We start from the raw sequence: 22,131 nt of genomic DNA, 5'->3' as shown, positions 1-22,131 counted from the left end.
CTCTGTCGATACTCCTGAGAGCATGCGTCACGCATGGCCCTTGGGCCTCCGTGCGAGAACCCCCGGGAGACACTGCTCTCCACTATCAATGAGAGCTGACAGAAGGGCTAGCTCAGCCGGGGCGCTGCCTAGCCCAGCAAGCTAGAATTGCATCGTAAGGGTCACCGGACAGGGAATGAGATGAGAAAAAAATCCCGTTACCAAAACTTGCTTTAGGAGGAGTACTATATATAGTTAAAGGGACTGTTTGGAGAAGCCACTTGGGGAGGTGCTAGGAATTTCAAGGAGCATGATCAAGTAGCCGTATGCTCCATAAACTTCCCTCTGAGCATCTTGGCTGGATTTAACTGGAGATCTTTTGTTTGCTGGGTGGGGCATGGAATTTTAGGACCGGAGACAAATTGCCTGGGATACTGGATGAGAAGCTGAACCCTGTCAGCAACCCTTTTTTTTTTTTTTTTAAACGTCTTTAAGCAGCTCCTCTGTAAATAAATGTGGAGGAGTTATTTTAAAGACTATTGACGGGAAGGGAGGCCAGAGCAGCTTTCCCACAGACCTTCCTACCTTGATCGAGCCCTAATAATGTAAGTGCCTTATATAGCTGAACTTCTCCTGAGGAACTGATTAGTTTTTGGGTTTATAGTCTTTGGGACTCATAACCAGCGCCGGTTTCCTCTTTGAGGTGGCTGGAGCAGGACTTAGAGCTAAATGTGCTGTCCACATACCTCTCACAAGTGTGCAGGAGTTCCCGTACGCCTTCTGTCTTAACTTCATTCCCGGGCCCATTTTCTTGTTTAGCCTTTATTTCCTCTTGCCTAATTTTTCCTACTTATTTTATCTTGTCAAACAGTATACATCTTCTCAGGCCACCTTAACTCCCTACTCTTTTAGCTTTTAAATTATTGTTTAGAAGTATTTTATATAAATATTCTCCTCCTCTTTCAGGGGTGGGGGCAGGAGCAGAGGGAGAGGGAGAGAGAATCCCAAGTGGGCTCCAGGCTCAGCCCGGAGTCCAAAGCAGGGCTCAGTCTCATGACCCTGAGATCATGGCCTGAGCTGAAATCAAGAGTCAGAGGCTCACCTGGCTGACCCCCCAGGCGCCCCCCCTCCTCTTTCTCTTCCTTCTTTTTCTTCTTCCTCTCCCTTCTCCTCTCTTGTGGTTGCTTCATAAGAGTAACAGCAATTATTTCATATTCCTTATTATTGGCCTTTGTTTCAAGAGCTGGCCTCCATTGTTGTGATACTACAGAAATTGACAAAGTAACCGAAGGGCACGTTTTGGATGAAGATTCATAATACATATGGGGGAGAGAGGGAGGAAGTGCTCAATTAATCTGCCAAATAGTAAAGGCTATATTGTTATACAAATAAACATAGAAACAGGAAAGCAGCAAATGGTATTAACTATACAGGATCTAAAGACAATAAAGGGGCGCCTCGGTGGTTCAGTCGTTAAGTGTCTGCCTTCGGCTCAGGTCATGATCCCAGGGTCCTGGGATCGAGCCCCCACATCAGACTCTCTGCTCAGCAGGGAGACTGCTCCTCCCTCTCCCACTGCCCTCCCAACCCCTGCTCGTGAGTTCTCTCTCTCTCCAAGAAATCAATAAAATCTTTAAAACAAAGTAAAGACACAATAAAACACAGGTGAATTGTACTGCACCTCACCAAATAAAGCTGTTATGTATATTGATATTAAAAGTAATTTAATATAGAGTTAGTACTATTCACTTATAGTAAAACTAATAATCAATAAATTATCAGACTAACCTCCTAATAACAGTATTTCCAGTTGCCTATCAGACATTTCCCCCGAGATGTCCCAAGGGCACATTAAACTCAACATCTTCAGTATGAAACTCAGCATCTCTGGAAACCCTCACCGCTGCCCGTACTTCTTCCTTCTTAGTCACTTACATCACTGTTCAGATTCCTCTCTAGAACCCTACATTCAGTCAGTGACCCAGGCCCTTGCTTACGTTTGAAGTCCTTCTTGAGTGCAGACTCTGGTTCTAAAGCCATTTTGGATCCTACTCTCTCTCCTCCTAGGCTGAGTTCTCCTGTGAGGCTGTGTACTCCAGGGCGTACATAAAACTGTCTTCTGGATGAGTGGAGAAAACATTAGAGCTTCTATTCATGTTTTTATCTCTTCCACGTTTCTGGCTTTTATAAAGCATACCAGTTAAATATGTAAATAAATAATAGTCACATGTAGGAGTATGTGCTCAGAAATTTCTAATGGAGTGTAGAGTCCAAATGGTTGGGAGATGATCAATGTTGACTATTGTGGTTCATCATGCTGCCTTCAGTCTAACTTCCCCGCCATTTTATTACTCATCCATGAGGTAAAGTGCTTAGAATAAGCTAAGTACTATTTAAGTGTTAGCTATTAGTATTATTATCCTATCCCCAAACTTAACTTTCTGTCACCGTCTTAAATCCTCATTATCAAACATCTGGACTTTTAGTTCCAAGTCTTAAATCAGTTGGTTCTCATATTGGGATCCCCAGGGTGAGCTCCTTGGCTCCTGGCCTGCTTCGCCAAGTCTACGTGAGCAGAAGCTGCATTCTGGGCTCTGGCTACTTGGAGGAGGAAGACCGCCGTGGCCCAGCGCCACAATAAGACGTGTTCACTCTGCTTCCAGCCCCTCCCTTGGTCACTTCCCATAACACGTCACATCCCCGAACCACACAAGTCATTATGCCATCGCCCAAAGAGAAACGTATAGGCTTTAGATTATCTATAACATAAAGTCCACATTTCCTTGGGAGAATGAGGAGACTAAAATATATTGGAAAGTATCTGCCTGGGATTTGTGGAGTTTTGTGTTCTACTGCACTTGCTGAGCAAAAGGAAGGTGGGGAAACTGCCTAGTGTTAAGTCTTCGGAGCCAGGTGACATGAATTCAAACCTGTCCCTCTCAAGTGTGATCTTGGGTAAATTGCTACGTATCTCCCTACCTCAGTTTTCTTATCTATAAAAGGGCACGATGATACCTTCCTCACTGGATTGTAAGACAACACGCTATCATGTTCTTGGGAACCAACAGGTTTTTAATAAATGGTAGGCAGCTCCTGTCATTTGCCACATTCTGACACTTTTAGAAAGTCTTAGGAAGCCTCCCACTAAAGGGCTATTCAACACATTCTAGTTAGAGAGGACTTCTTGAAAGCAGTGCCAACTAAATGGGAGCTGACAAACCTAGGAAGGTCTTAGGCAGTGCCCAGAGTGTAGCGCTGCGTGGCTGGAGCAGGGACAGAGGGCTCCCCAGGTGGGCCTGGGGAGCCAGACTAGGTCAGAGAATAGAATATCTTCTCTTTTTTATGATACTGCAGTTTTCACTGCAACCGACTTTATTTCCATAAGATAGCACATGCACAGACCACTCCATACAACCCTCAGAAAACTAAAGCAGCACCTTTATTTTATACAAACAGTATAAAATGTTCATTATGTAAGAGCTGTGTTTTGTTTACAATATATTATATTGCTTCAAGCCAATGCCAAAAGTCCATACATTATATTCCCTATTTTATTGTGTTTACAATATATTATATTGTTAAATGCCACTGCCACAATGTTCTTTCTTTTTTTTCTTTCTTCTTTCATTCTTTCAATACTGAATTCTCTGGAATCATGGGAAGGTCAAAATATATTGTATTGAGAGTTTAAGAACAAGAGGAATTTAAAAAATGTGACAAATGTCTAAACACATGACAGTAAAATTAGAAATGTTGTAACTTCAATGCGGTTAACTGCTCCATCCAAACCCTTGATTTATGCATTTTTGTTCTATTTACCTTCTCCAGTGTTCCCTAGCCCCTCGACACCACGAGTGCATTGTGATTTTGGAAATTATTTGCCAGCTACGCAACTGAAAAGACACAATTTTAACCTGATCAACTGACATAACATCAAATCTGTTCCAAAGCACTGAAACAAGAAATCTATACCATCCCGCTACAGACATACTTAGAAAACTTAAAAGGAAGAGTAAATATCAGCTCAGTGATTTATAATGAAGCTAATAAAATTCAGGCCAGTATTCTTAACTGTAATGAACATTATTTGAACATTCAACACATGAAAGGTTAACAAAGGCTATGAACTTGGTGTAACTTAAAACGTTTCAGATGTCGGAGTTCACCAGATGTAATTGGATTCAGGTGGGTCCTGCCGCTCCTCAGCCTTTTTAAGTGAAGGCGTGCGCTGCCTGAGCCGGGTGCTTGCTGGCCTCAGGGCGTGCATGAGGCTGGCTCCGTACCCTGTAAAATTATTCACAGCTTAAAAGAAAAGAAACTACAAAAACAGGCTCTTCAGATTCATTATTAACCATTCAAATGAAATCCATTTTCCCTTTTCAACCCAGAGTGAAAGACCACAGCCACCACAAAAAGCCACCTGAATGAAGAGATGTTACAGGTTCAAGATCTCTCCTAAAAAAGAAACCCATTTTAGGAACTCCATCAAATCTGGCTTCCATCGAAGCTCTGACTCAGTATAGATTTTGGCCATGCAGAAACTCTTGATGCAAAGTTTGGATGGATGTGCTCGAATGAAGGATTTTCTCCACCCAAGGTCTGGTAAGGATGTGGCACCGAGGTCCCCAAAGCAGGGATGCACCTGCATAGGATTTGATCATTTTCACTGAGTTGCAAAACCAGCCTCGATTGTATTGATCCAGAACACGCCCCACTCTTCATATCGATCACACAATCAAGTGTGGCTATTGCATTTATACAAAATGGGAATTTTGTAAGAAGTAAGGACTTCCATGATACATTTTAGAGAAGGGTTATGGTTTGAGTGGGTTCCTTATCAGTGGGGATTTGTCAGTTTCAGTCATGGCCAGCATCTATCCATTTGCAGCTTAGTTTAAGCGGACGGTAGCACTAATTTCCATAGCTTCAGACCTCCCTTTCTCCTACTTGTGAACTTCTGGAGGTGCTTGGGGCACTGACTCATTTCTACTGATTTCCTAAAACGGATCCAAGACGGCAATCACATTTAAAAAATCTGCCTCCATCTTCCTGTGCATTAAGAGTCGAGTTTGGCATTCCATTTGTTCCCTGTGGTTTTTTAATGCAAGCATGCCATTAAGTAACTACTGAGAACAGAATACTTTGTTCCTGAACGTGTTTCTTTGAATTGTCAGTATGTAGGCTAGTAGCTCAAGGAACAGCCAGAACATGAGCCAACAATGCGCTGGAGTAAATCCCTACCCTGCTGTTCTCCCCGCCACCCATGAAGCCCGAACCTCCCTGCTGGCGAGGGTGAGCCTCAGCCGGGAAGTCTGTCTCCAATGTCCTCCTCCCCAGTAACATGTCTGGGTGCCCGAGACCTCCCAGAGTGTCACCTCGCTGGGAGTCTGTTCTCAGCAGAACTCCGTGCCTCGGCGCTTCCTCGTCACCTCCTCCTGGTCAAAATAAACCTCTTTCTGATTCTCTAAGCTAATGTACAAAATGGTTGGGTGGCCTCTGTTGGACAACACATTTGCATTTTAATCAGGCACCGGGGTATATTCTTGAGGCAACGCCTTGATCTGAGGAAGGTACATTGATGACAAAACTCTCAGCAGCAGGTCAAGAAGTGCCGGTGGGTGGGGGCTGGTGGACCTGTCCGAATTGCTTATCGATGCCACCGAAGGGCCCCTGACTTGCCTTCTTTTTGGAGGCGTGACTGCTGTACTCTCAGCCATCACTCTTGGTCACCAGGTCCCAAATATGGGTCCCTGAAGATCTCTGTAACTGACTCCTGGGATGAATAGTGTGACCTCAGCCCATTCCTAGGCCCGAGGATGTCTCAAAAGTTACTTGCATCCTGAGTTAAGGGTGGCATAAGGATTTGGTTTACTCTCTCCCAAAGTGTCTCTAGAAATGGTTAGTTTTCCACAGGTCTTTTAGCCCCCCAAAAGCTTCCCCCAAGTGTGTCCCTGCAGGGATACCATTCAGCCATTACTATCTGGGGAAAGAATTATTTTCCAGAGGAGCTTAACTTGTTAAGCTACACCCACCTGAAGCCAATTCAATCTACCATCTAGTCAATTTAGCGCCTGACAAGACTCCAGTCAATGGCTTAGTGTAGCCTAGGCCAGACACCAACCAGCCTTAAAACTAACAAATAAAAAGTCACGCATACCTACATATAAATATATTAGGTATACATCATAATAATATAATGTGAACATTACAAAATATGCACAAAAATTAGAGATTTGGGATCGAGATATGTAAATATATTTTTATATATGTTTATATATAAATATAATAAAATAACATAAAATATAAAACTATCATCAAATCCGTCTTTTCCATCGCCTAACTGATCATTTCCATACTCCCTGGGCTACATGGACCACCCTTTGGAGATTGCGGATCTAGAAAAACATTGGATGTGAAGGTGATCTGTTCCATTTGTGTCCATTATTTTGGAAACTCACTGTGACAGGCACAATCTGAACTTCCGCATTTGAAGGCTATTGTATGACTGAAGCCTTCCTTCCCTCAAAGGAAAAGTGGAGCTGGGCCCACACCTAGGAGATGGAATGCTAGCTGCCAGATGTACCAAAACCACAATGTTTAGCTCGTTCCCTTGCTCACTGACTGTCCTTCCCGCTAGAACCTGGGCTCCACCAGGCAGGGCATTTTCTGTCTGCTCACTGGCAGGTCTCCAACGCCTGGATTCCTGCTTGGAACAGAGAAGATATCAATCAAAATGAAATGGTTGAATTTAACCAGCTTCATTTTGTGTCGAAAACAGGCCAGTGGTTTATCATCTCTACAGCTAGCTCATTTTGGGTAGTCAGTAAATTTATTTTAAAAAGCACAACTCCAGTATAAGCTCTCTCCCATACTCCATAGACCTTTCCTTTCTTTCTTTCTTTTTTTTTTTTTTTTGGCCTCAAAAGATCTTATTTAAAATATACCATAACCAATAACATTTAATGATCTTAAAAGAGCAAAATTCTTCATGTTTTATATGCTCACAGATAGATCTTGAAGGATAAAAACATAGCCAAATAGATCTATATATTTGGTTTAAACTCTTATACTTGTTATTTCTTTCATAGCTACCACACTGTATGACCAAATCAACCTGAATTACTGATTTCACTTAGAAAAGAGCCGCGTAGCTGTTTTATAGATGTGCTGATAATTTACACAGCTGCATTGCCCTTAGACACTAAAACTTAGACTCAAAGGTTTAAAGAGTTGAGGGGGCCAGGGGGGAGCACCGAGGAGAGGAGGCAGAGAGGGGGAAGCTGCTTTTACTAACACGGAAAGCAGGGCTGAGCTATGGGTTATCCACTAGCCCCAGGAGCCAAGACAAGTTAGAGGTGGGCTCTCCCAACGCCTTCCACTCACTCACTTTTATTGCAGTTTCTTCCGTGCCAGCCTTCCTGACATTGGCATTGGTTGGGCTCGTGGCAGGTTCCGTGGGTACCACAGCCAGGCTCGCAGACAGCTAGAATCGGAGGAGATAGAAAGTGTTTTCTGAGCTTTCATTGTTCAGAATTAGCTGCTTTTCCTGCAGTTCTTTAGAATGTGTTTTATTGGGGCGCCTGGGTGGCTCAGTCGGTTAAGCATCTGCCTTTGGCTCAGGTCATGGTCCCAGGGTCCTGGGATCGAGCCCCACATCGGGCTCCCTGCTCAGCGGGAGAGTCTGCTTCTCCCTCTCTCTCTGACCCTCCTCCCCACTTGTGCTCTCTCTCTGTCTCAAATTAAAAAAAAAAAAAAAAAAGAAAAGAGCTTTAAAAAAAAAAACGAATGTGTTTTATTTTGGGCTTCATTCCTTGTTGTTGTTGTTGTTTTTTCTAAGCCAATCTCCAGCTATAAGTCAGTTTGGGACTTTTTGGAAAAAGGCCCAAGAGAGATGGCAAACTAAAGTTGATGCTTCTCAATCACAAAAGATGCTCAGTAGGACTCGGAAACTGCTGGAATGGAAGCTCATTTTCCTTAAGAAAACCCCGGATAGTTAAAAAGCTGAGTTGCTTGCATGTGAATGTGTCTGTGTTTTCACATGCATGGGTTTCAGACAATGTCTTTGTTCTAGATAAAGGAAACACAGATGTCCGTGAAGAAAGGTTCATTGTGATGCTTAGGCAACATGCAGTAGGTCCAGAAGTTGTGTAGGAGGAGATCCCTAAGCCTGGGCTGATTCTGTGGATGGGTACTTACGCTTTGAACAGAGGTCTCCTTGGTAACCTTTGGAGCACTTACATTTGCTTTTACCAATGCATTTACCTCCATTTCGACAGGGCTGTGGGCATTTGCCTGAAACAGAGGGGAATGCAAATAAGCAAGGAACTCAGTGCTTCATTCAGAGGTCATCACATTTTTCAAAGGAATTGCAGGGATTTGAGAGGGTAAATGCTTTTTTTTTTTTTTTAAAGATTTTATTTATTTGACAGAGTGAGAGAGCACAAGCAGGGGGAGCAGGAGAAGGAGAGGGAGAAGCAGGCTCCCCACTGAGCAGAAGCCCAATGCAGGGCTCGATCCCAGGACCCTGGGATCATGACCTGAGCCCAAGGCAGATGCTTAACCGACTGAGCCACCCAGGCGCCCGGAGGATAAATGCTTTTAAATGGCAGCTATTCCCACTTAGTCAGACCTGCTCTGGCTTTGATACTGTTTGAGTTGGAACAAATGCACTCAGTATTTTTACTTGTGATTTTTTTTTTTTTAAAGATTTTATTTATTTATTTGAGAGAGAGAGAATGAGAGCCAGAGAGCAGGAGAGGGAAGAGGGTCAGAGGGAGAAGCAGACTCCCCGCTGAGCAGGGAGCCCGATGTGGGACTCGATCCCGGGACTCCAGGATCATGACCTGAGCCGAAGGCAGTCGCTTAACCAACTGAGCCACCCAGGCGCCCTTTACTTGTGATTTTTAATGTATATCTGCTACAATAAATGTGTTGCCCACATGCTACATTTATGTTACTTTTTAATTAACAGAATAAAATTCTGATTCATAAACCCTTGTAGTTTAAGATACAGTACAAGTTAGGATGTGAATAAGTCGCCAAGTGCTCTTTTCTCTGAGTTCTGACTTTGCATGTTACTCTTTCTGAAAGCAGGCCTACACCTGTACCCAGCAGTATCTTTCCTAGCCTAGGATGCTCCAGAGAGCAAGGCTTGTATGCAGAGAGTTTCTTTGGTAAAGTGATCCTAGGAAACCGAAATGGGGGACAAGGAGAGGAAAGAATGGAAGGAGGAAAAGCCAACACAGAAGTGTGCGTGTGGGTTGGTCATCACTGTAGGCACCCAGGCTCTATCCTGCAGGGTCCTTCTGAGGAGCCATGGAGACTGCACCTTAAAGTCACTCTTAAGAAGGGAGAGGGGGAGCATTTGTTCTTTGGCACCTGTCTCCCACTAATCGAGGGTCACCCTATGGGATGACTTCCTCACATTTCCAGTCTGCCACTATGTGAGCGCAGACTGATTTTGTAGGACTCAGAGGAGCCTCAAGCAGGAGAAGCATGGAGCAGTTAAGATGGGGTACAATCAGGTTATGCCTGTGCAAAACAGGTTCCCCCAGTAGTGACTGGAGTGAAAGGCGGGCTGAGAAGAGATATGAGGTAGGGCACCAAAGGGGCCCCATACCACACCTGTGCTTTTTTCTAGAATGTCTTAGATCCTCACAATACATCATTCTTTCTTTTATGTCAGTGCCAAATGAGAATTGCTAACGTTTTCATAGCTCTTTGGGTTATAGGATTTTAGAGCTGGAGTGGGGCCTTAAATGTAAAAAATGATATAATGATTGTCTTCTTATTCCAGAAGCTATTTATTCTCCCTCTGCAATCTAGAATTTGCCACCCTGAGGCTGAAAGTTTTGAAGAAGTAGAAGAAAAAGGATTGTTCACCCAGAGCTGAGACCGCATCCTGTGGCAGGCATGATGACGTTCCAAAGAGAGCAAATAGCCATTAGGTTTTGGTAGTGGAGGGGTCCGGGTTTTTTTATTGTTGTTCTTTTTCTTTTTTTTACATTTTAGCAGAACACTCACTACAAAGGTCTCAATACATAAGGAGAAGAAACGAAATCTTTATCATAAAACAACACCCCTTTTATTCTCTAAGCGCCTCTTTTTATGGTCAAATGAGCCTTCGAAAGAAGTGAGCTACTGTATGTTTTACCAGCAAGTACTATGTTTGATAAACATGAACTCCATATGCAAATTATTTTGCTGAAACACTTTACTTCTCTTTTAACTTATCCAAAAGGACTTTCTTCATGTATAAATCGACCATTGTCATTGTGCAGACAATACAGATATAAGAGTGAGATGTTAGAGTCTCTCAAAAACCTGGAATACCATTATACCTTTAAGTTTTTTGGATGCAGGGATGTTCTAGAAACAGGCATCAAACAACCTTAATAATAAAATACCACATTTTCATTGACCATTAAAAATCCAAAAGGGTCCTTTTTGCTAGGTTTGGATACAAAGAATAGTGTTTACTATTTGGTCAAGATCCCAACTCTTACCTAAAGGAAAGGAATGCCTAACTCTGAATTTCCATTTGTATCAATGAACCATATGACCCCACCGTACGTACAAAATTGGATCATATCACAGTACTCTGCCATGCACTTGGGTTTTTCAAGTAAACAAGACATGGGGCAATAATTATGTGGCAGAAAAGACAGTACTTATTGTGAAATACTTGGTGAGCCCAAATTTCCCCACGTTCAATGAGAGGTGAACTTGGTAGCCAGGGGTATCACAGAGAATGACTGGTGGAGAGAACCTTTTCATTGGCTCTATGGGTCTTTTTGTTTTCTTGGTCAGAGGGAAGTGAGAGTCCTTAGGTTCACCACAGCCAGGAATAAGGATGTTCTCTCTTGGTTATCACACAGCAGAAATGTGATTACAGGTGACTGTCCCAAGGCCATTCCACATCAAATCTTATGAAGCCAAAGCCTCATGAAGGTCTGATTGTTTTAAAAATCAGAATCCTCTAAGTGTCTTTAATGTTGACTTCCTTTTCCTGAAAATATTTTGCAACAAATTCTATCCATTGGACAGTGGGAAAGTGAGCCAACTTGAAAGATAACAGACTAAGCATACCTAAAACAGACTAAGCATACCTAAAACAGACTAAGCATTGCCTAAGGCAAATAGATTTGACTAAGTTTATATGTTAACATTTTTACTATAACCAGTGGATGAGTCCAGCGAGACGATGAGTTAGGGATCGACAAAATAAGGACATTAAACTTCCTCTGCCCATCAGATTGTAGGATAACTTAAATGTATGACTCTGCTTCACATAGAAAACAGATAAAAATGGTTTATGATAGTGTCAATGACTATCATCTCTAGGTTTTAGGATTATGGGTGATTTTTAATTGTTTTATTCAGTATTCTAAATTTTTTTTTAGTATTCTAAATTTTTTTTAATAAAGGACATTTTATACAGAGGACTTTTATTTTTTTTTTAGTCCCATAGATTTTATTTTATTTTTTATTTTATTTTATTTTTTTACTATGTTCAGTTAGCCAACATATAGTACATCATTAGTTTTTGATGTAGTGTTCAATGATTCATTAGTTGTGTATAACACCCAGTGCTCATCACAACAGGTGCCCTCCTTAATACTCTTAACCTGGCTACCCCATCGCCCCACCCGCCTCCCTTCTGTACCCGTCAGTTTGTTTCCCGGAGTCCAGAGTCTCTCATGGTTTGTCTCCCTCTCTGATTTCTTCCCCTTCAGTTTTCCTTCCCTTCCCCTGTGGTCCTCTGCTCTGTTCCTTATGTTCCACATATGAGTGAAACCACATGATAATTGTCTTTCTCTCCTTGACTTATTTCACTTAGCATAATCCCCTCCAGTTCCAACCATGCCAGTGCAAATGGTGGGTATTCATCCTTTCTGATGGCTGAGTAATATTCCATTGTATATATGGACCACATCTTCTTTATCTATTCATCTGTTGAAGGGCATCTGGGCTCCTTCCACAGTTTGGCTATTGTGGACATTGCTGCTATGAACATCGGGATGCACATGCCCCTTCTTTTCACTACTTTACAGAGGACTTTTATAAAAATAAGAACCATTAAGTTATTTTAAAACTTCATTTATAATACAGTATAAATAATCCACGTAAGCTTTTTAACTGAAAGTTCACTGAAGATCCTTGCGATGTCTATGAACCTTAAGTAACAGGGTAAATGTATAATCTATACATCCAGATATTTCTAACCATGATGTTATTTGTTAACTGGCAAGAGTATCTCAAATTAAGTCAAAGTGAAGTTTGAGAAGATATTAGTCCTGATAGAGGCCACGGGAAATGAAAATAAAAGTAACATCAGAACATATATCTCATAAAAAAAACAGAAAATAACAAGTGCTGTCAAGGATGTGGAGAAACTGGAACCTTCATACATTGCTGGCAGGAATGTAAAATAGTACAGTGGCTTTGGAAAACAGTTTGGCAGTACCTCAAAAAATCGAACATGGAGTTAACATGTGGTCTAGCAATTCCACTCTTAGGAATATATCCGAGAGAACTGAAAACATATGTCCACACAAAAGCTTGTACATTAATGTTCACAGCAGGTTTATGCACAATCGCCCCAAAGTGGAAACAACCCAAATGTCCATCAACTGATGAATGGATAAACAAAAGGTGGTTGGTATATCCACACAATGGAATATTATTCAGCAATTAAAAGGAAGTAATGATACATGCCACAACATGGATGAACCTCAAAAATATCATGCTAAGTGAAAGAAGTCAGACACAAAAGGGCAAATGTTATATGAGTCTATTTATATGAAATGTTCATAATAGGCAAATCTCAAGAGATAGAAAGTAGACTAGTGGTTTCCAGTATCTTGGGGAAAGGGGAATGAAGAGTGACTGCTTATGGGTACAGGGTGTCTTTTGTGGGTGATGACATGTTCTGGAATGAGACAGAAATGATGCTGCACAACTTCATGAATATACTGAATAGCATATGTTAAAATGGTAAATTTTATGGTATGTGAGTTACATCTCAATTTTAAAATAAGAATTCATAATTCAACTTTTTGTCTCTACTATATTAGAGGCACTTTTCAACTCAAGACCCAATTCCGTATTTTCTTAGTAATGTGGTTCTTGTAACAGAAACAGGACATTTCCTAGAGGAATTTGAGCATAACTTGTGATAGGGATAATCAGGAGCCTTCAAAGACCTGATTTTTGGTGCAGTTAGGGAAAAAAGGAATAGAAATCATTGTCTCTGTCACTGGAAATTTCATAAACCCAAGGACATACTTACATGAAGAGAAATGAGCCCAAGAACAAAGATTCATAAATTTGATCTAGCGAAGTATGTGAAGTCTGAGAGTAAGTACGGGGAGAAAATTGAGGGGAGTTTGTTCAGAGATATCTTTATCAGGGCAGGGTAGTTAATAAGAACAGAAACCACATCCTGAAAATTAATTACATGTTCTATGGAAACTTCAGAGGTGTTTCGTTTGAACTCTATCAAAAATGGTTACCTCATCTAGTACTCATTAAAGTACAAAAACTCACAAATAAATTAGAGATTGAAAGTTAAACTAGGAAGTCAATGTTACTTAATTTTGAGCCCACTGCAACCCACTTCAGAAACTATGGTTGTACTAAATACAGCAGTATTTTACAGATACAATACAGCTGGAAACTGGGGCTCCTGGGTGGCTCAGTCGGTTAAGCGTCTGCCTTTGGCTCAGGTCATGATCCCTGGGTCCTGGGATAGAGACCCGCATCGGGCTCCCTGCTCAGCGGGAAGCCTGCTTCTCCCTCTCCTCCCCACTCAGGCTCTCTCTTGCTATCTCTGTCTCTCTCTCTCAAATAAATAAATAAATAAATAAATAAATAAATAAATCTTAAAAAATATACAGCTGGAAATGAAAATGCTACATTCCAGAACTTCCAGAAAGGCAGGAACACGGCACCCTTAGCAGACATGCTCATGTCTTTTTGCTCCTTCCTGAACAGAGCGCTGGTGTCTTCTGTCTTCTGGATCATAAAGTAATCTAGGAGGCAGTTGGCTTATTGCTGAATTTAGTAGAGAGCTTCAGTGATTTGCTGAGGGTTACACCGCCGGTAGGTGGCAGAGCCAGGATAAGCAGTTTGATATCCTGATTCTGAAAACAATGATTACCTACCACATTCCATCCTTAAATTTTTCTTTCTTTGTATGGAAGCATGACAAACATCATGAAGGCACAATGAAGACATAACTGCATTGATCTTAAGTTTACAGCTCAGTTATTTATTTATTTTTTTTACCTAAATAAACACTCATGTGACACTTCATCAAGATATAGAGCATTTTTGGCACCCCATAAAGTTCCTTTGTGCCCCCAACCACCATCCTGGTTTCTACTATCATCCATTAATTTTGCCTCTTCTTCAACCTCATAAAAATGGAATCGTGCAGTGTGCACTTTTTCCTTTATTTAACATCTGTGTGATTCATTCGTGTTGTGTGTGCTGTTAGTTTGTTCTTTTTTTTTTTTTTTTATTGCTGTGCCACCCTTTCTCCCTTTTTCTTGAATCTATCCTTTCCTCTTAGATAGGTCACTGGTTCCGTCTAACTCAGGGAAGAAATTCTATGCCTGCAGGTAGATAAACAAATCCACCTGTCCCAAAACTCTGGTCTACATTTCTAGGCTGAAGCGAGGGGCTCTGCACAATGAGAAGGGGACAAACTCACTAACAAGAAACAACGCAACATGCCGAACAACCCAAACCCAGATGTAACTGAGTCAGAGTGTGTTCTTGGAGTCATCTGAGTTGAGCTATGGCACACACTGCCCCACCTTTAGCCAAAATGAATGGTGTAAAGAAACCACTGGCCTGAGACCTTTGATAAGCTATTCATTGTATCTGGGCTTCAGCTTCCTCACTGATAAAATGATGGGGTTAGGTGGAGTATTGAGGCTCCCTCCGCCTTGCCTCCCCTCCCTGCCCCAGAAACGAAGAGAATGCAGAAAGTCAATACTCACTTATTTCACACTGTTCTCCCTCTAGTCCTGGAGGGCAAATACATTTGCCAGGGTAGAAACAGGTCCCTCCGTTAAAGCAGGTAGTTGAGCAGTTTGCTAGTAGAATGGATAACGGGAAATTGCATTAGACAGGTTAAATCTTAAAAAAAAAAAATCTAACTTCACTTAAAGTGGGGTGATACTTCCGAGACATCTGCCTCCTGCCCATTTACTTAGACAAGTCAGCCACTTTGCAAATGCCAAAATTGTAACCGGTTGCTTGACCATTGGCAGATTCCAACAACATAATAGGATAGCACACACATTATACACTATTCTCCCTCTGGGGGCTTCTATCTTAGAGAAAAAAGGCAGGGTGTGTAAAAAAAGTTATCTTTTTTATTTTCTTGTAAATATCTATGCCCTTAAAAAAAGAACCCTATAAACCCCCTAAAATATTTTCTGAAGCTAAAAGAAGAGTAAAAAAGGGAAGACTTACTTTAGAATGGATGAAAGGGAGAGAGGCCATGAATACTAGGAGCTGGCAAAGGAGAAAGCAACTTTTTTTTGTTTGTTTCAGAATGAGAACAGAGATTCATCTTATGTAATAGGGATTTAAAAAAACACACTTTTAGGACATTTGGAGGAGGGAGTCCTGGTGTCCGGAAAAGGACAGACTGTCAATCCTCCTCAGGTCCCATTCGCAGGGGAATGGCAGCAGCTACTTGGACAGATTATTGTGGGAGTCCAGTTAACTAGATTTCCCAGGTAATAATCCTACTGTTTGTGATTCATCCTAAACCCTGTCTTCGTGTCAACTTCTGGAATTTCACTACTCACACCGAAAATAAAGGGAGGACAAAAATGGGGACGAGGGTAGAGCTAGTAGCTAAAAATAGACAAGTTGGCTCCTTCTGTAAAGGAGAGGAAAACGAGAGCTTGGAGTCTCAGCAATTCTAGTTATAGGGCCTATTTGTTCTTGTCCTATATAAAACAGGCCAAAGCTGGCTACAGATGAACAAACGCTGAAGTAAGCTTCCAGTAGGAAAATCAGAGAGGAGATCCAAAAGTTATGTGTATGCTTTCTTTGTGGAAAAGAAGTCCAACCGCCATGTTCTGCAAATATCATGCTTCTTAAATGATAGAGCTTTTTGTTTAAAATCACAAGTATCTCCCGCCTTAAGGCAATGCCCCATTGCTTTGGAAAACCCAGCCTCCCGATACAGAGGGGAGCGGCAGCATTTGGGTAGAGAATTTAGGATTTAGGAGAACCAGCTCTTTGGCCTTCCTCCTTGCTACTTGCTGTTAGGATTGTTGAGGCTTTACAGTTAGTTGTTTTTGCAAGTGTGATTCTGTCTCCCCACTTGTCCCTGTTTCTCCTGGGGAATTAAGAAGAGAAGAGAAAACATCAGGATCAGGGTCGGCTTGGCCAGAGCCCTCTGGGCACTATCCCTTCTAACAAAGAGAAGGCAGTGAACCTGGGAGCTGAATTGGAAGTCACGGAATGATGACAAAGCTAGTTAAAGAATGTGGCCATGCTCTTAGTATTTGTATAATACTTTACAAGCTTCTCTACCTTTCTCTTGTGCAATGATTCTGGACTAGGAAAATGAACCTGAGACACCAGGTAACTTTCACTGGGGCTGAGGGCATGCCGGGCCAGGGCTTAACTACTCATTTCCTAAAGTTTGCAACAGAAGTCTCAAGAGCCACTGAAAGTTAATCTTTAATGTTCCTTCAAATATGTTGTGCTCAGCTCTAGCTCTGTGCTAGTAATTAAACCATTTTTCAGAAGCTCTATACTCCCTCCTGGATGATAAATGCATCTCTTTGTTGAGGTAGTAAAAACCATTATTTTTTAGTATTCTCAGATCTCCAATGAGACCAAGTGGAATTTCAACAGACTTTCCAAAAGAATAAGAATAATAATAATAAAATTACTGGAGTCTAACAAGTAGGGAAAAATCTTTCATCTGAAAGGTAAAATATTACAAAATGTAAAGCATACTGGAATACACATACTTTCCTTCGACAGTGACCACGCAGTGTTTGTGACTCCGTAGCATTAGAAAACCATTACAGTTGATACTTCATTGTACGACACCGATGACAATCACATCTCAGTAAGCAGCCCTCACAGATGATCTCTTTAAACCTGTTCATTCCTGAGTTCTTCATCCAAATCTCCGAAGGATTTGCTCTATTTCCTAACAGTTTTGTGATAATCTGAGCTTAATTCTGTGTCAAGAATTACCCAATTTTGGAAGAGCAGATGCTGAGTGCTAAATTTCGACAAAAAAGGAAACTTTTTTACTCACTGGCTGTTCTTATCTTGTCCTTAATGCTTAACGTTTATGAATCCAAACTTTAAGATTGTGTTAAATCCAAATACTCTAGTTTTACATCACTTAAAAATAAAAGGTAGAGATAGTCTCGCATATTATCTCGATTAGCTTGGGGCTGGGGAGCCGGGGCAGTGGCTTAATTCCCAATTTAGAGACGGGGAAAGTGTGACCCACAGAGAGATCAAGTCAGCCCAGAGAAAGAGTCACTTGTGGAGGAATGGAGACCCTAACAGGTAGCCCGAGTGACAACACAGTCCAGCAGAAGGTGGGAGTTCGGGTCAAGCTATTGAAGCTCCGTAAACCTCATCTTGCTTCTCGGAGAATGAAGCAGATACAACTTCACAAATCTCCAAAGGCTGTTGAATGTAAAATCAGATAATGGTGGGAAGTACTTTATGTATCAAAGAGCAGACACCTGTGAGTTATTCGTCTGACTCATGCTGAGGGCTTCTTCTTGGAGTTTTTCCTTCTTCTTTATTTATTTTTATTTATTTATTTATTTTTTAAAGATTTTATTTATCTGACAGTGAGAGACACAGCGAGAGTGGGAACACAAGCAGGGGGAGTGGGAGAGGGAGAAGCAGGCTTCCTGTGGAGCAGGGAGCCCGATGTGGGGCACGATCCCAGGGCCCTGGGATCAGGACCTGAGCCGAAGGCAGAAGCTTAACGACTGAGCCCCGCAGGCGTCCCTTTCCTTCTTTTTTAAAAAGCGGTTCATTTCCATCTTAATTGGTGCTGACTGCATGATCACTAAAGAGACACTTATCAAAACTAACACATCTTTCTTTTTCACGGCATGTATTTATTTTATAAAACGGGGCTCTACTTATGCAATTAGCATTTTTGACACAAGGATAATGTCATTAAATACATACACTTTGCACAATATTATTTAAGTTTTTCTTCCCCATAAAAGATGTGAACCAGGCAAAACAAATAGGTATCTCGTAAAGCCTGTGGCCATTGAGTATTTGCACTGGAGCATTCTATGAGTGCAAGTTTGAACCCACTTTCCGAGAGTAAGCCTGGCTACGATGCTACGTCACAGGAAGGAGGGAAACCATCTCTCAGGGCTGTCCTCTGTGAGCAGATCATTGAATCGCCGGTCAGTTGGGAAATGTGGAGCAGGTTCTTTAATTGCAGTCTTCGAAGCTCACCCATAAAACGGATTTAAGACATACCCAAACCCCACGTGGCACACAAAAATCCATGCTCCCCTCCCGTCAAGTTGTCCGTGGGAGAGAGCTGTCCAGCCAGGGATGACATCTCTCCAGCCCGCATCTGGGGTGGACACCTAGTGGGACACGAGGCGAATTCCTCTCCATGGAACAGAATAGGTGTGGAAATTTTGGGGATCACTTCTGGAACAGGGCTTTCTTTTTTTTTTTTTTTTTAAAGCAGTGTCTACTCCAATCTCCTTCTCTGCTCATTGACTGGTTCCAGAGAGCTCCAGAGCTCTAGGCGGGACCACAGGCGGAAGGTGCCTGGGCCCCCGAATCACAGCGTGAAGGGCTGCCCTGCCCACTGTAGGGATTCCTGCACTGGAGCATTCTATGAGTGCAAACAAACTTTAAGTGCGTTCAACTACACTAAAATTTGGGGTTAAAGTTATTGTAGCAGCCAATGAAGTGTTACACCCTATTTACAGAGCTATTACAGAGAGTGATGATATATCAAATATACTTCTTTTAACTAAACATTTGAAAAGTAAAAGGAACCTTGTTCTTAGAAAGAAACTATTACCTTTATCACAATTGACTCCATAGAATCCAGGTGGGCAGATGCAGAACCCAGGAGAGACACAAAGTCCACCGTTCATACACCGTGGTGTGCAAAGGGCTAATAGAGAGAGAGAGAGAGAGAGAGCTCTGATTAAGGCCAAGTAGGGCTTTAGGGAAGGAACATTTTGGAAATATCAATAATACAATAGCTCTACATTTTTGATCTTTGTGGTTGGCTTTAAAGTCTTTAGAGATACAGGGTTGCTATATTAAACATTATTTATGAGTTGTAAATGAGGTCTTTTTTCTTTTTTACCAGTTTCATAGAAGAGAATTTTGGAATTGTTCCATTTCAGTGGCTGATGAAAATTTGTCTAGAATCATTACTTTGACTAAGACATGGCCTTCTTAAAGACTGTAAATATTTTTCTTTGCCCTATTTCCTAGATCTTCTAATTCTAAAATATATGCAGACAAGAAAAATTCTTATGTCTTGAAGATGAAAAATATTTTGCTCACTCTCATCAAATAAGCTCTTGGTATTTGAGCATCCCGAGGTTAGTCCACATTTTCCTCTTTAACTCTTTCGTATAACAGTAATTTCACTGAGATAGACGTACTTACAATACAAATGATTTTCACTTTTTTTTTTTTTTGGCCTTATAGCAACTTCCTAACTCAGGCGTAGACTTAGTTGTGAATCAAGCTACTTTTAATTGGAGTAGATACTGTCAAATCAATTGTAATATTAGCTTTTTAAATCCAATGTAAGTGGTGGAGAAAAACTTCAAACCTTTCATAAGATTATGCCAAAGCATAGTATATATAATAGCGAATTAGGGATGGGGGGTGTGTAGTGGCCACAAAGAATGTAAACATTGAGCTGACATCTGCCCCTGTCACCATATATTGGATTTAACAGAAAACCACTCTTAGAAGTACGTTCCAACTGCTCTTCTGTGGCTCTTTAAGATTTTACCAATCCTTATGATATGACCACAAAAATAATTCCAAGGACTGTGTTAAAAAAGCATATGTGGGGCTCTTGTGTACCAATTTCACTAGGAAGCAAGCGAGGGTAGCTGGCTCTCTCCGTTCTTTACCTTTCTCACAGTGAGGGCCATAGAATCCATCAGGACACTGGCAGATGCGTCTCTCATTGCAAAAGCCTCCATTTCGGCACCCTCCTGGGCATTCAGCTTCACCAATAAGAAACAAGGTTATATGGACACCTCTGTTGGGTGAATTACAGCGAGCACGAAGAGGTTCGTGGTGACTTTTCCCCCCAGCGCACCGATGATCATCATTTACTGAATATTGATAACTTCTGCCTATATTCTCTCTATACCTCTTGTGCTTCACTAAATCCTCATCAAAGTCAGATCTTTCTTCTCTCAATTCTACTTCCAACAGTAGGGGGCTCATGGAAGAAGGCAAAGCAAGCTTTATTCTGCCTTCATCCCCACCTATCAATCTATTGTACCTTCTTAAATGCACACTGAAATAAATGATAAGACCCATAATGTTCACTTTCAGAGGGTGGAATGGCCTTTTGGTTCATCTTTAGAGCACTGAAAGCCTCCAGAGCTTAAATTCTGTGCTGGAAAAGCTTGTATCAAGATGGGAAAAAAATCTAGGCCTTCATGCTTACATGGGCATCAGGGTGAGATGCCTTTGTCTGGCAGAGATTGCTGGTGTGATGGTGGTACCCTGTCCTCCGGGGAGGTCAGCAGCACCAAGCTTGTGGTGGGGGTATGAGTGGTATTGCCCTAATAGATGGTAGTAGCTGGTAATGACTGGCAACCTTGCTATGAGGTTGGGGACTCCCAAAGATGGTGTTGGAGGAGGGGAAGGAGAGAGGTAGAAGAGAGAGCTTTTGAAGGGGTATTGGGAGTTCCTAAAATTGTGAATGGTGTCACAGAAGAGAAAATCTCTTAGTACTATACTGAACCCTGTAGTAACCAGCCCCTCCACCCATTGGTGTGGTTATAATAATAATACCAAAAAATTATCTATCATCTATCTATCTATCTATCTATCTATCTATCTATCTATCTATCTATCTATCATCTTTTTACCCACATCACAGCCTTATGAGCCTTCTCTTGGTGGTGATCACTGATTACCTTGTTGACATGTTTTAAAGAAGATAGCATTTTGAGGCGTCTGTAGGATGGTGTTGCCTTCAGAATTCATTACAATCACATTCACTTCAAATGCTGCCACTCCATCTTGTTTTCCAAGACACGGGAAACCAACTTGAACAACTAAGGAAAAAGCAAATATAGAGAAACAGTTTATCTAGTTGATTCCAGTTATATAGAAATCTTGGTAAGAGAGACAAAAAGCAAAGCAAAAATGTTCACTTTCATTATTTGGTATTCTTGTATCTCCACCAGAGTAGAGATTGTATTTTGATCATATGGGCATTCTCCACAGAACTTACATATCATGCTGGGTGGAGAAAGAATGAATGACTCATTAATTTGTGCCCTCCTAATATGGAATCTGGGATATTTTGTTCCTAGTCTGGGCTTTTACTATCTTGAAAAAAAAAAGTTTTTCTCTAAAAATTAAAGGTGCAAATAGGTAGCACAGATTGATTAATTAGGGAAAGAAACCTTGTGGACACCTTCACCAGACTCCATATAATCCAAGAAGAGCTAAAAAACAGTATTCCAGAATCTATTAAATAAGGACCCATAGGCACTAGTTTATTTTTATTCTGTAAAAAGTGACACAATATTTTCTTTGGAAATATTCTACGACTCAGACTAGATTCCGGTTATTGGATTGAGTTAGTAAAGCTAATATTTTCTCAGGCTATTTGTTAATATTAAGAAGTGTTCATATCTTGGGGATCTAGAAGGGAGTTTGGTGTGATAACATAAGCTTATATCTAATGGTTTAGGTTCCTAAGAATGAGCCATTTTTGTGTGTGTGTGAGTGTAATGATCACTTGGGAGTATGTAGATGTTGACTTAGCAAAGAGTGGCAACTAATGATGATGGTGTACTGGGAGAGCAAGGAGACCACCAATTGTGGAATACCCACAAGTCAGTGGGTGGAAAATGGACCAGGTCATTGGCTAAGAGATCG

General features: G+C 41.4%; 1 protein-coding gene across 1 annotated transcript in view; it reads right to left on the bottom strand.

Annotated features, from left to right (window-relative positions):
• Positions 1-3,395: 3,395 nt before the first annotated feature.
• The window catches only part of WIF1 (WNT inhibitory factor 1), a 67,523-nt gene continuing 48,787 nt past the window's right edge, over positions 3,396-22,131 (bottom strand). Inside the window, exons 4-10 of the mRNA XM_027595839.2 lie at positions 21,159-21,299; positions 20,136-20,231; positions 19,055-19,150; positions 14,988-15,083; positions 8,176-8,271; positions 7,367-7,462; positions 3,396-4,263 (exon numbers count right to left, since the gene is read on the bottom strand). Of these exons, the coding sequence (XP_027451640.1) occupies positions 4,142-4,263; positions 7,367-7,462; positions 8,176-8,271; positions 14,988-15,083; positions 19,055-19,150; positions 20,136-20,231; positions 21,159-21,299 (743 nt within the window). The 3' untranslated portion in view covers positions 3,396-4,141. The remainder of the gene's footprint in view (positions 4,264-7,366; positions 7,463-8,175; positions 8,272-14,987; positions 15,084-19,054; positions 19,151-20,135; positions 20,232-21,158; positions 21,300-22,131) is intronic.

Source organism: Zalophus californianus, chromosome 9 (genome assembly GCF_009762305.2).
Source record: "Zalophus californianus isolate mZalCal1 chromosome 9, mZalCal1.pri.v2, whole genome shotgun sequence".
NCBI lineage: Eukaryota > Metazoa > Chordata > Mammalia > Carnivora > Otariidae > Zalophus > Zalophus californianus.
Note: the sequence above shows the minus strand (reverse complement) of the source record. Positions and strands in the feature narration are given on the sequence as shown.